At 42.7% G+C, this 12294-nt stretch overlaps 1 protein-coding gene across 1 annotated transcript in view; it reads left to right on the plus strand.

The window, feature by feature from the left end:
• Positions 1-12294, plus strand: part of MTHFD2L (methylenetetrahydrofolate dehydrogenase (NADP+ dependent) 2 like) — a 468280-nt gene that overhangs the window by 84407 nt on the left and 371579 nt on the right. Inside the window, exon 4 of the mRNA XM_078677826.1 lies at positions 7809-7961. Coding sequence (XP_078533952.1) covers positions 7809-7961 — 153 coding nt within the window. The remainder of the gene's footprint in view (positions 1-7808; positions 7962-12294) is intronic.

Genomic DNA, 12294 nt, shown 5'->3' on the forward strand with positions numbered 1-12294 from the left:
ACCTGCCCACCAGATCTGAGCCGAGGGTACTGGCTATGTTCTCGCTCCGATAGAACCAACCATCTGGTTACAATGTCGACTACCGGGGTGAGCACATCATCGCGTCCACGCTTACCTGGAGTAACGAACAGCCTGGGTGGAAACCTACCCACAGCACGAGGCGCTCCTTCCGGTAGCGCGGAACAGCTGGTGTAGTCTCGGCGGGGCCACCATGTCTAAATGCTGTGTATCCGCGAATCCGCAGAGTGGCGCCCCGTCAGTGGGCGTGGCCCACGTCAACCCTGTCGCGCCAGTGCGTCAGAGTGGACGCGCATAATGCGTCTGGGTAGTGGAATAGCGCCCCTAAAGTGGCGGCCATCTTAGAAAGGGGTGATTCGTAAAGGATGGATCATGATCAGCTTAATGTATCGGGCTGATTGGGAACCTAGACCTCACTAAGAGAGTGTCAACTGTTATGTTTATCCACTGGGTGAATTATTTACATGTAAACCGTGGAGCATGGCGGTTGTCAAAATCACTAAAGTGGAGTTGGAGGATTTAGGTAGGACCTTGAGCAGGGAAGAAAATTAGCATGGTCTACTTATTTCCATTTGGAAACGAACTTAACTATGAGGACCAGCGGACAACTCGAAAGGGGTGGTCGGGTCATATTAGATGGGAAGAATATTAACCGTGACGACCCAAATCGCTGGCGCCGAGATCAGTGTGTCCCATCAGTGGTCAGACTGTAGTAGCACAGACAGTCACAGGATCTCAAGGAGCACGGAAGGGAATGATGTAGGTGAGGAGACTGAGAACAGTCTGGTGATGGCCAAATAAGTCAATATAAGTCTTAACCACGGTATTGAGAGGTGTCAGAGAGATGCATCAGTGGTTGAAGATGTTGAAAAGTATCTGTATATTGTGACTACAGATTGGGGTGTTCTCCAAGGTGTAAGGGCCAAACAAGTTTGATACCAAAGGGCTCTTAGTGTAAATGAAGGGAATTGACCCAAGTGACCTAGATGAGATGAAATAATTCACGTGAGGATGGTCAGGGGAGAAACTCATAGGAATGAGATTGGAGTTATCTCGCTAATAATGTCCAAGGTAGAGAATCATTGAGGCCCTGGATGTCTAACTGGAGGCGATGTATCCATCGCTGTTCAATCCTGAACAGTGCTTGGTGGGTAATTGAAGTGTGGGATTCAAGGACCAACCATTTGATGTTATCAGCTTTGTGGCCATGTTGTACATAGTGTTCGTACAGTCTGGTATGAGTTTTGGAGCAACGAATGTTGCTCTTGTGTTCCATGATCCTTAGTTTAACTTGTCTCATCGTCATGCCTATATAATGTTTGTCGCAAGGGCAGGTCAATAGATAGATACATCTTGAACTGTTGCAATTTGTATGTTTATTTAGGTGCCAGGTAAAGTTTTCTGAGAGTTTGATCTCTTTACATTGTGTTGTTTGTTGGCATACAACGCAACCACCGCAAGGATAATGACCCACCACCGGTGGAAGCCTCCACAGGGTACTCTGGTTGGCGGTCATTTGTTTTCTGGGGCGTGTGTGAATCAGGGAGTCTTTCAAATTGGCCGTATGCTTGAAGGCAAAGCGGGGGCGTGGTATTTCTAGATCCCCTGTGTTTAGTAAACCCCAATGTTTGTTGATTGTTTTTTTCAGACCAGTAGAGTTCTGTGTGTAACGAGTAACGCAAGTAATAACATCATCAGGCTCTTTTGGGCGTGACTCCAACAGGGCCTCTCTAGGATTATTAAGGGCTCTTTTGCACGAATTGTAAACCAGTCTAGAGGGGTAGCCTCTGTCTTGCAATTTATGTTGAAGCATCTTGGACTCTTTTTTGTAGTCAGAGGTTACAGAACAGTTCCTCCGAATCCTCAGGAACTGTCCGAAAGGGAGATTCTCTCGTAGAGATCTAGGATGGTGGCTCCCGAAGAGCAAAAGGCTATTCCTGTCAGTCTCTTTCCTGTACAGTGAGGTGCTCAGTCCCTCCTGATTCAGGCTGATTGTGAGATCAAGGAAGGGTATCTTGATGTCTGAGATTGTGGCCGTAAATTTAAGAAACTGGTTTTGGTGGTTGATCCACATACAGAAGGCTTCACAACTCTTCCGGTTGCCACGCTATAAAACCAGAACATCATCAATATATCTGCGCCACATTGTGATGTTCTGGTTGTAGGGATTGTTGTCTGAGTAGATGTGGAGGTTTTCAAAAGTGGCCATGTAGATACAAGCCAAACTGGGAGCAAAGGTCGAACCCATAGAGGTCCCCTGGATCTGGTGGTAAAGTTGAGACCCATATTGAATTTTTTTTTCAGTTAGTGCTATACTGGCACATGCCATTATGAAAGAAATGGGTGTAGGTGAACTCCAGTCCTCTGACCGGAGGGTAAGCTCAACTGCGTCCAGGGTGGCCTGTTGTGGAATGTTCGTATATAGGGCCTCCACATCTAAAGTTAGGAGGAGGTCCACATTCTCTCTGCCCTCGATGGATTCAATGAGGCGAAGCACATCCCTAGTGTCTTGAAGAAAGGATGGTATTTTCCTCACTAAGGGTTGTAAAAATACATCACAAAATTTGGATAAAGGCTCAAGAAGTGAGCCTATACCGGACACTATCGGTCTCCCAGGGACTGGAGTAGTGCCCTTATGTATTTTGGGGAGGGTGTAAAAATACGGGACGACCGGGTCCTTTGTGATTAAGAAGTCAGCCTCATTTTTCGAGATCCACTCGTTGGTCTCTCCTTCCATAACTAGACTGGTGATGGCAGTGGTAAGTCTAGGGGTGGGATCAGATATTAATGGTCTGTAGTATCTTGCGTTGGCAAGTTGGCGTTTACATTCAGAATCATAGTCTGTGGTGTTTTGAATCACGGTATCTCCCCCTTTGTCAGCTTGTTTGATGACAATAGAGCTATCATCACCCAGACTCTGAACAGCTAGCCTTTCCATTTTTGTCAGGTTATTGAAGAAAGGTTTGTTAGGCTTTATCTCAAGGGACTTAAGAACTGCCTTTTCAAAGACCAGAACCTCCGGGGGAACCATACCGTCAGTCGGTGTGAATGTGGATGGTTTTCGCAACCCAGTGTCCAGCGAGTCGTTCGCAGGACTCTCTCCAAAATAGGCGCGAAGGCGTATTTTTCTGAAGAGCTGTTTGATCTCGCACATTTCGTTGAAGTTGTCAGGGGTGGGGGTGGGGACGAAGCCTAGACCCTTCTCGAGAACCACTGTCTCCGTGGGGGTCAGTGGTCTAGTGGAGAGGTTAACTATTAAACTCTCCTCCCTCGGGTTGTGCTCCTCGTCTCCACCGATGTTGATGCTGTTTGTTGGTCTTGAAATTGTACCCCTTTCTGATTTCCTCGCCTCCGCCCTCTTCCTCTGCCCCCACCTCTGTCGTGAAAAGGAGGGTTCATGGGGAAGAATTGTGGTGGTGGACCCTGGGGATAGAACGGATATTGCCAAGGGGGTATCATTTGTGGTGGACCTTGGAACATTTGGTTTTGATTGTAACCTTGGTTCCATCTCTGCTGCTGCTGATTCCTTTTGTTAGTAGTTGGGTTGCCCCCGCTAGAATCGCTACTGGAGGAGCCCCTCCGGTTGCTGAATTCAGAGCTCTCATCGGAAGAGTAGCTAGTCTTTTTATTAGTATACCCTTTCCTAAGGTAAGGATAAACCTTCTCTTTATCGAATTTGGAAACATCCAAGGGTACTTACTGCACTGAAATACATATAAGTAAAACACCTATCTTTATCATCACCGCTCTGCCTTTTGGGGAAAAGTTATGTCTATGGCAAAGTTTGAACCACTTTTGGACCCCTTGTATTTATGTGTTTATGTCCAGAGCACACCACACCTCCTCCGTTAGCATTATTTGGATACCCAGCTATCTAAATGTTTGGTTTCATCATCTGATAGCAAGATGAGAGCTCACCTCTCCCTGTGGATTTCATCCATACCCCACTGCATTTACTGAATGCAAACATTTCAAAATAGTCCAGTATTGGTAATAGGGAGTCAACCTTGTTCAGCCGTTTTCTCGCGTATATCAGCATGTTGATATTAAAGGCAGTAAGATCAATTGCTCTTTCTTATCTGTTTCTATTCCTTTTTCCACTAGTCCAGTCCTGACTGAGAAAGCCAGGCGTTCAATAGCTTGTGCATTGAGCGGCAACAACCGTCTGCCTTAGCTGCCATTGCTGAGGAATTATTGTATTGCTCCTGACCCTTGTCATCATGGGTCAGTCATAGAGTCTCTACCCATCTTAAGAATACTGGGCCTCAATATTGTTGTTCTGAAACCGTAAGCAAGTATCTCAATGATATTGTGATATAGAGGCCCGTTCAAGATATGACTCATCGTCCTCAGTTGCACTCATTACATGAGCTGATCATATAATATCAGGCCCGTCCTACAATAGGATATGCATATGCACTACTCCTCATTTATGAGGTCAGTGCATACTTTCATCTGTTAGCAAGTATTTTTCCCAGTATATCGGAGTTTATATTTATCATGGACATGGGGCAGTAGGCCTTTTAGTATAGTGGGTTATTATTTGGCGTTGACATTGTTATTATGATTGCCTCCCTTATTAGGTTGATTAACATTTCTCTCACATTTTCCACAATCAGTACTGTTAGTTTGTCTTCTAAAATGGCCCTTCTTGTTTTCTAAAACTCCTCTTTTATTCCATCGCCACCCGTTTTTCTTAGATTACAGCACCTCATTTTCTTAGTGTCGCCTCACTCTCCACTGATCTATCCGATGTGGCACTTTGTGTAATAGTAGTGACATTTCTATATTACTGAGTTCCAGTTTGACCTACACTTCCACCATCACATCCAGCTGTCTGTGTAATTCCATCAAGTACTGCTTAAAGACCTTGTAAATACCCTCCTTTGTGTATTTTATATCTTCTTCTGTGTCTCTCATGGATGGAATATGTGTGGTTGGATTCTGCTGCTTGATTACCCACTCCGGTAGCTTATTTTCCATGTGAAGGGTTTGTCTGGATTACCCTACCCATCAGATTGATTAGGCTGGCCTCTCCTCCCTTATCCTGATCTGATTATTTTCCTCCACCCTTCCTACCTTTTAGCCTGTCAGGCTGTCCCTTGCAGTGTGCTACGTCCCTTTCTAACAGTTTGCAGGTTCCTGATTTAGCTTCCAATGCTAAATTCCCACGTCCCTTCTTTCATGGCATCCAATTCTACCTTTCATGCATCACAGGACTATTCTCAAGGAAGTAATACTGCATTTCCTCCCTCAGTGCGTTTCAGAACTACATGCTTCTAATATCTCAGGACATAATTGCTATGTGGGATTGCTTGGTTGTGTTTTGTGGTACTGATAGTCCAGTTGTACAGGCAAGTGACCTGACATTACTCTGCTATGATGCTGAATCTCAGTCCCATATTGTGTATATACACCTGGTAGTCATATGTAATCTAGCCTTAAACAGATGTGAGCACCGAAGTAGAATATAAACCATGACTTGTTTATGACTCATGCGACTCATTATAGGAATAATTCAGTTTGTGTTGTGAACTCAACCACATGCATCAGGCTGCAGTAAAATGGCAGGTTGGCAAAGGTTGAACTGAAGGAATTGGTGAAGAGTCCCATAAGGGTCACTTATCATGGGGTGGCAAACAACATAAGTGTTGTGGCAAGGTTGAAACTGCTGGAAGAATACCACCACTCATATAAAAGCTATTATAGACTGCTTTGTCCAGAAACTAGATTCATGACATTGAAACACATTAAACTCATCAGAACAGAAAAGAGACAATTGACCAAGGGGGCAGACAATGGGAGCCAAGGATCCTGAATTGTGCCGAGTATACACCTACACAGAGTAGAGATGGCCAGTGCAATCCCAATGAAAATACAGAAAAGTGATAGATTGAATGCTTGACTTAATCTCAGCCACTGGTGATTGATTACCTGTGCCACATCCCAATCCATTGTTTTTGCTTACCAGGCTCTATAACCAGCCATATAGAAATGAGCCTTGTCCCTGCTCCACATTAACAGTCTAGCTCGAAACAGCCAAACCAGGCCCTCTCTGAATCAGAACACAAGCAACCCACAATGTGTTTTTACCTGACTGGGCCTTTTCAGTAAGGTGCAATTTAGTTCAAGTGGCACAGTGAGCACAGGACTCAAATCTGGGCCTACTGTTACACTTAGGGCCTCACAGTGAAAGTACAAACAAGTGGTGGATGGAATCCTTGAATTAATCTGAGTGTCTGATCATTTACTCCAAGCCACATCCTAGTCCATTGTTTATTTACCCACTCTGCCACTTCAGATTAGACCCAGCCATATGCAAATCAGATTTGATCCTGTTCCACTAGGAACAGTCCGACCCGAAATACCAAGTCAGGTCTTCTCTGAGCTGGATTACAAGCAACTCAAGACCGGTTTCAGCCTAATTAGGCCTTTTCAGTTGGGTTTAGCCTGGCTTTAGTGGCACAGTGAGCACATGACCCCCATCTGGGCATACCCATTACACATAGGGTGTCAGAAAAATACAAAAAGTGGTGAATGGAATGCTTGAATTAATCTCAGATAATAGTAAAATTCTCGGGGTCACATCCCGATTCTTAGTTTTTCATCTTTTCAGCCTGGAGTGCTCCTGTTCATTTGCATAAGGTGAATCTTTCTTTAGAATGGCACTGTTGGCACAAAACAAATGTTTGGAATGTGGACTTGAGTGATTGGCAGTGGCTGAAATTGGTTCAAGCATTCCTTCCCTCAACTTGTTTTATTTTTCAGTAGATGCCCTAATTTCACCTGGTATGCCCAGATGTCAGTCCTGTGCTCAGTGTGCCAAAGGACTCAAGCTTTACCTCACTGATGAGACCTAAGGAGGTTGAAACTGGCATGAGGTTGCTTGTATTCCCAACTGGAGGGCACCTGCTCTCACAGTTCATGCTGGGCTGTTCATATTGGAGCAGAACTGAGACTGATTTCCATAACTATTCCCAGTTCTTTCACCCCATCTCAAAATATAAGTATCCTCCCTCCAAGCCATCGTATATGCAGTTATCTATCTTGTCAGGAGCGCAATGAAATCTGTCAGTACCACCCTCATCATGTGATATCACAAATGGCTCCTGCTGGATTACAGAACACATGCTAAGATGGCCTGCCAGTACCTCTAAAATCTAAACTTAGGTCTGCCCTTCTACTTGAGAAGCAAATGTACTGTCACTGCAGAAAATAAAGGACCAGATGTATATCATACTGATAGTAAACATCCTGATATTAAAAGGAATTAATAATAGAATACTGAACCAAGCATTCTAATTTCTTGCTCCGAAACTATGAAAACAATTAACCGAGGACCTCAGACTCCTGCTATATTTCAGGCGAAACCTGAAAAGCCAACTTAAAAAAAAATTATCTGCAAGAGCTTCCTAAGGACCTACCCTCTCAGAACTCAGCTATAAGACTCAGATTTTCCCACACTGCCCCTAACTTTGCCCAGACTACGCCAATCCCGCAGTTGACAGTGCCATATTTAATATCCATCACTATCCTCTAATTTTCATTGTATTTTCTTTTTACTTGAAAAGTGCTCTGCTGCTTTTGTGATTAGGTCTGTTCCATATAAATATGTGTAATTAAAAATAAATAAACCACAAGTTTGAATTCATAGAGTTGCTCAATGCTGTACTTAAAGAAGTGGTAGCTAGATCAAGTGACTTCCAAGCCGTCTTCAAAATCTGATAATGCTCTGCAATGGTCATAAAAGGGAAACAACTAACATTTTATGTGTGATTTAAAAATTTCAGAACATATAGACGAGAGGACAATATGCAATGCAGTTGCACCTGATAAGGATGTCGATGGATTTCATATTATCAATATTGGCAGACTTTGTCTTGATCAGTATTCAGTCATTCCTGCAACTGCTGGTGCTGTATGGGAAATGATCAAAAGAACAGGTATGAAAGAAATTACAGTACTTAGTACACCATCTACTGACTTGGCTTTTTCAATCTCATAACCGTTTCCCTTTTTACAATGATAGTAAAACTCCAGTATTGTACAGATTTTTATTTCATCATTAGTTTGGCCAGTACTTAAAATATGATATGCAGTATTTTTTTGTGTGTGTTTGCTGTCACTTTATTGTCTTTATTAGAGTTTGATTTGTTCTGTAAAGCAAATGCAGTTATATTTAAATGTTAACTTTATGTTGAGGCAATATATTGTTGTTGGTGGTGATTGATAGATGTTTTGTTTTTTATATGAAAATATGTTGATTTTATTTTGTAAATTATATTATAATACAACTTATACTGCTACCAATAGTAATGGATGCAGCGTTGTGTATCCTACTGTATAAGGACATTACAAGTCAAATAGGGGACCTCCATCATGGTGTCTTGCAGTATTCTTTTTATGCATGCTTGCTGTATTTTATTGCTTATAGTGAATGGTTTCTCATCAACCTCAACTCACCCGAATTAAGCCATTTCTCTGTTCTTCCTTCTAATCAGAATGATCATGTTGCTGATAATGTACAATCAATGTACAAAAATAACATTGTTACTATGATAATAAACACATCAATAAGCAGCTTCTAATTTCGTGCAAACACATACTCTTCAGTAGTTGCATGGAAGGCAATATCAAAGCTAATGTAAGGAATATATGAGTAATATGCTGCTCGCTTGTATTGAGCCTAGTGCTGTAATACGTATGCTTGCTGGTATTTGATTCTTCATAATGCATGGTTTCTCACCACTCCCTCCCCCTCCATTAAATCATTCTAATCAATGATATCATGTTATTGCTGGTAATGGACAATTAATGCACTAATATTAAATTGGTACTATGAAAATTAAACACATCAGTAAGCAGCTTGTAATTTCTTGCTAACACATACTCTTAAGTAATTTCTTATAAAGCAGTATCAAAGCTACATTTGTGTTTTGGGATATGTGAGTAACATACTGATCGATTCCTGTTCCCTTTATTGAGCCTCATTAGTGCATTAACAAACAAGCCAATGACCATTACATGCAAATTCGATTGAGGGGATGAACTGTATACCAATGAAAAAAATATTAATGAATCTAACTTCTTGCGAATTTGTTTTTCTGAATCATTCATTTTTAAACGATCTTCCAATTTAATATATTTTGTCCATTAATTCAGCACACATGTTTCATGAGTAAGCACTTGCTTTGTCAGCTTTGTGAAACAAGTAACATACTATCAATCGCTAGGTTCTAAAAAAAATTGTAAAGAATTCACACTTTACTTACAAATGTATTGTTTAAAAACCTGAAAAAAGTAAAATGTAACAGTAATAAAACGAATAATAAAATGATGACAATAGTCCAGTTTTAGTAAAGCCAGCAGAAGATTTCTCTTGTTATATTATAAATAACATTACAATGTATACAGTAGCTGACCTCAATAATTTTTTTTTTTTCCACAAGAGTATCAATACCAAGATGAGACGAAGAACAGTTATATGATATGCAGGGGGACCTGTATTCACAAACTTAAGGTGTTGATAGTAGTTGATATTAAGAGGTTTGATTGACACTGCAAACATTAGATTTACAAAATAATCAAGCAGCTACCAAATTCATCTCACTACAAACGATATAATTCATATAGAATCTGTTAGGAAATCGTGCTCATTTAAGCAACTCATATTCAGAGGGCTAGAATCATATTGGGGTCCTCATAGGGTAAATATTGGTGCAAGAAAAAGGGTATTTGAAGGAATGAAGATTTACCGGTAAGTAAATGAGTCATTTCTTCCTCAACCCATTTTCTCATACCACTACGTAAACTATGATGATATTCCAGAGCTGAACGAGTACAACCTGATTCCCTGAGACACAATAAACCACTCCCAAATGAAACAAGACAAACCGTTTTAATTCAAGAAATAAGGAAATTCAAATCTTAAGGGTATCTCAGCTGGATTCAAAATTGTCCACATCCAGTCTGTAGTGGGAGAGAAAAGTAAATGGTGTGGCTCACGTAGCAGCTTTAAATATATCAGTAACAGAAGCCCCCAAGACTCTGTCCAGGAGGCTTACATCCCTCTGGTGGAACTACCCTGTACGGCACCTGGTAGAGCTAGATCTTTTAAAGCATAGGCAATAGAAGCCAATAATTGAATCACTCTGGTTAGAGTTTGTTCAGAAGTCTTCTGCCCATGACAAAAAACACCAAAATCTACAAACGTTCATATTGTCTACAGTATTGTGATCTGGACACTTTTCACAGCCCTTAAACATCCCGTGTATGCCAAGCTTCTTCTTCACGGGTAAAAGGTGCTGGAAAAAGAAGGCAACATTTGTTCTTGATCTTGATGGAAATGAGTCATAAACTTAGGCCGCGCACCCCGGGCCCAATTTAAGTACCAATAAGTATAAATCGCTTCCTTAAGGGCATTACTCATCTTTTTTCTCCTGTTTCCTTCATAATTTCAGAGTGGGACTTGAACTTGGTGCTTACATATCTGATGTGCGCTCCCTTTGAGCCGCTACATAACTGTCCCCTCAGAAACTGCTTTTCTGGTGGCCATCACCTCTGTGCGCAGGGTTAGTGAGCTCCAAGCACTTTCTTCTAACTCCTTTTCTAACTGTTCATTCGGACAAGGTTGTCCTTCGAACTTGTCCGTCCTTCCTTCCCAAAGTGGTTACTCCTTTCCATATTGGACAGAGCATCACTTTGCCTACCTTCTTTCCGCCTACGCATCCTTCCAAAGAATTAGAGAGGGTCCACCGTCTGGATCGAAAACGTGACCTTTCCTTTTACTTGGATCACACAGAACAATTCCGGGTGGATGACCAGCTCTTTTTTGGCTACGTGGGCGCCAAAAAAGGTTGGGCCGTGCACAAACGGACCATTTCCTGATGGGTTGTTTTGTGCATCAAAGCTTGTTATTCCTTGGCAAAGATGGAGCCTCCAGTGGGGTTGCACACCAATTCCACCAGGGCAATGGCAGCTACCAATGCTTTGGGACTTGGAGCCCCCCTTAATGACATCTGTCAGGCAGCTACATGGGCATCACTGCACACGTTCCCAAGACACTATGACCTGGACAGCCAAGTCCAGAGAGACGGCTTCTTTGGCCATTCTATTCTCCAGGACTTCCTGGTGTGAACTTAGTTTGCAGACCCACCTCCGGGGTTGGGATGCTGGGGTATCTATTCTAAGGTAAGGAATCTGTAACTGATTGTTACTTTAAGATGAACAAGTTCCTTACCTTCGGTAACGATATATCTGTAAGAAACGAAGGTTTCTGGCGTTTTTTTTTTTTTTTTTAAAGTTTTTATTGAAAATAACAGACATACAAGAACAACAAAACTTCACAAGGCAAACAATATAAATAGCACATCATCATGGGTCCATATGGGCGGAGCTCAAGAAATCAACATGTGACAATCGATGAAAACATGAAGATGGGCAGGCGAGGGGATAAACAGCAACTGTATCGGGGATAACAGGTGAACGTCAGGTTAGGGGGACAAAGGCACTTCGGTAGACAAATCGTGTGGGGGAGTACCGATATTACCCCGATATGCATTCCATTGAGACCAGATACGACCCCATTGTCTGGGACGTCCCCGGGATAGGTATACAGTCTTCTCTCCGAAACATGCACCAATCCATGTTCTCCTTCCACGTGGAAAGGGTAGGCGGCCTATGTGAACCCCAAAGCAGAGCAATGTCCCTTTTGGCGACCTTGTTACCAAGGGCCGCCCACCTAGTTTGTGCGGAATTGTAGTCAGTAGGCTCCCAAACATTGAGCAGACAACGCCTGGCTTCGGGCAGCAGGGACACACCCGTAACATTCCTCATGACATCATGTACTCTGGCCCAGTATCGTACCATCTCCGGGCATTCCCACAATATGTGGAGAAAGGAGCCAGTCATACCACAGCCACGCTTGCACAACCCATCCACAGAAAATCCCATACGAACCAAACCGGGCCCCGTGACATACACTCTGTGCAGTATCTTCAATTGGACAAATCGCAGTCGGGCAGGGATAGCGACCTCTTTAGGCGAAGACAAAGCCGACTGCCAGTCCTCGTCATCTAACTCCAAGCCGTCAGAGCACCATGCGTCTCTAAGGTGAATTAGTAGATCAGCTCTGTTATTAATAAGCTTTTTATAAATTAAGGAGATCGTACTGTCGGGTACATGTCCATCCAGGATGCGGTCTTCCAACGGGGAGGATTCAGGAATATCGGTGCCCACTGGGAACACCGACAAAAAAGCATGACGGACCTGAGCGTA

This window comes from Lissotriton helveticus, chromosome 2_1 (assembly GCF_964261635.1).
Source record: "Lissotriton helveticus chromosome 2_1, aLisHel1.1, whole genome shotgun sequence".
NCBI lineage: Eukaryota > Metazoa > Chordata > Amphibia > Caudata > Salamandridae > Lissotriton > Lissotriton helveticus.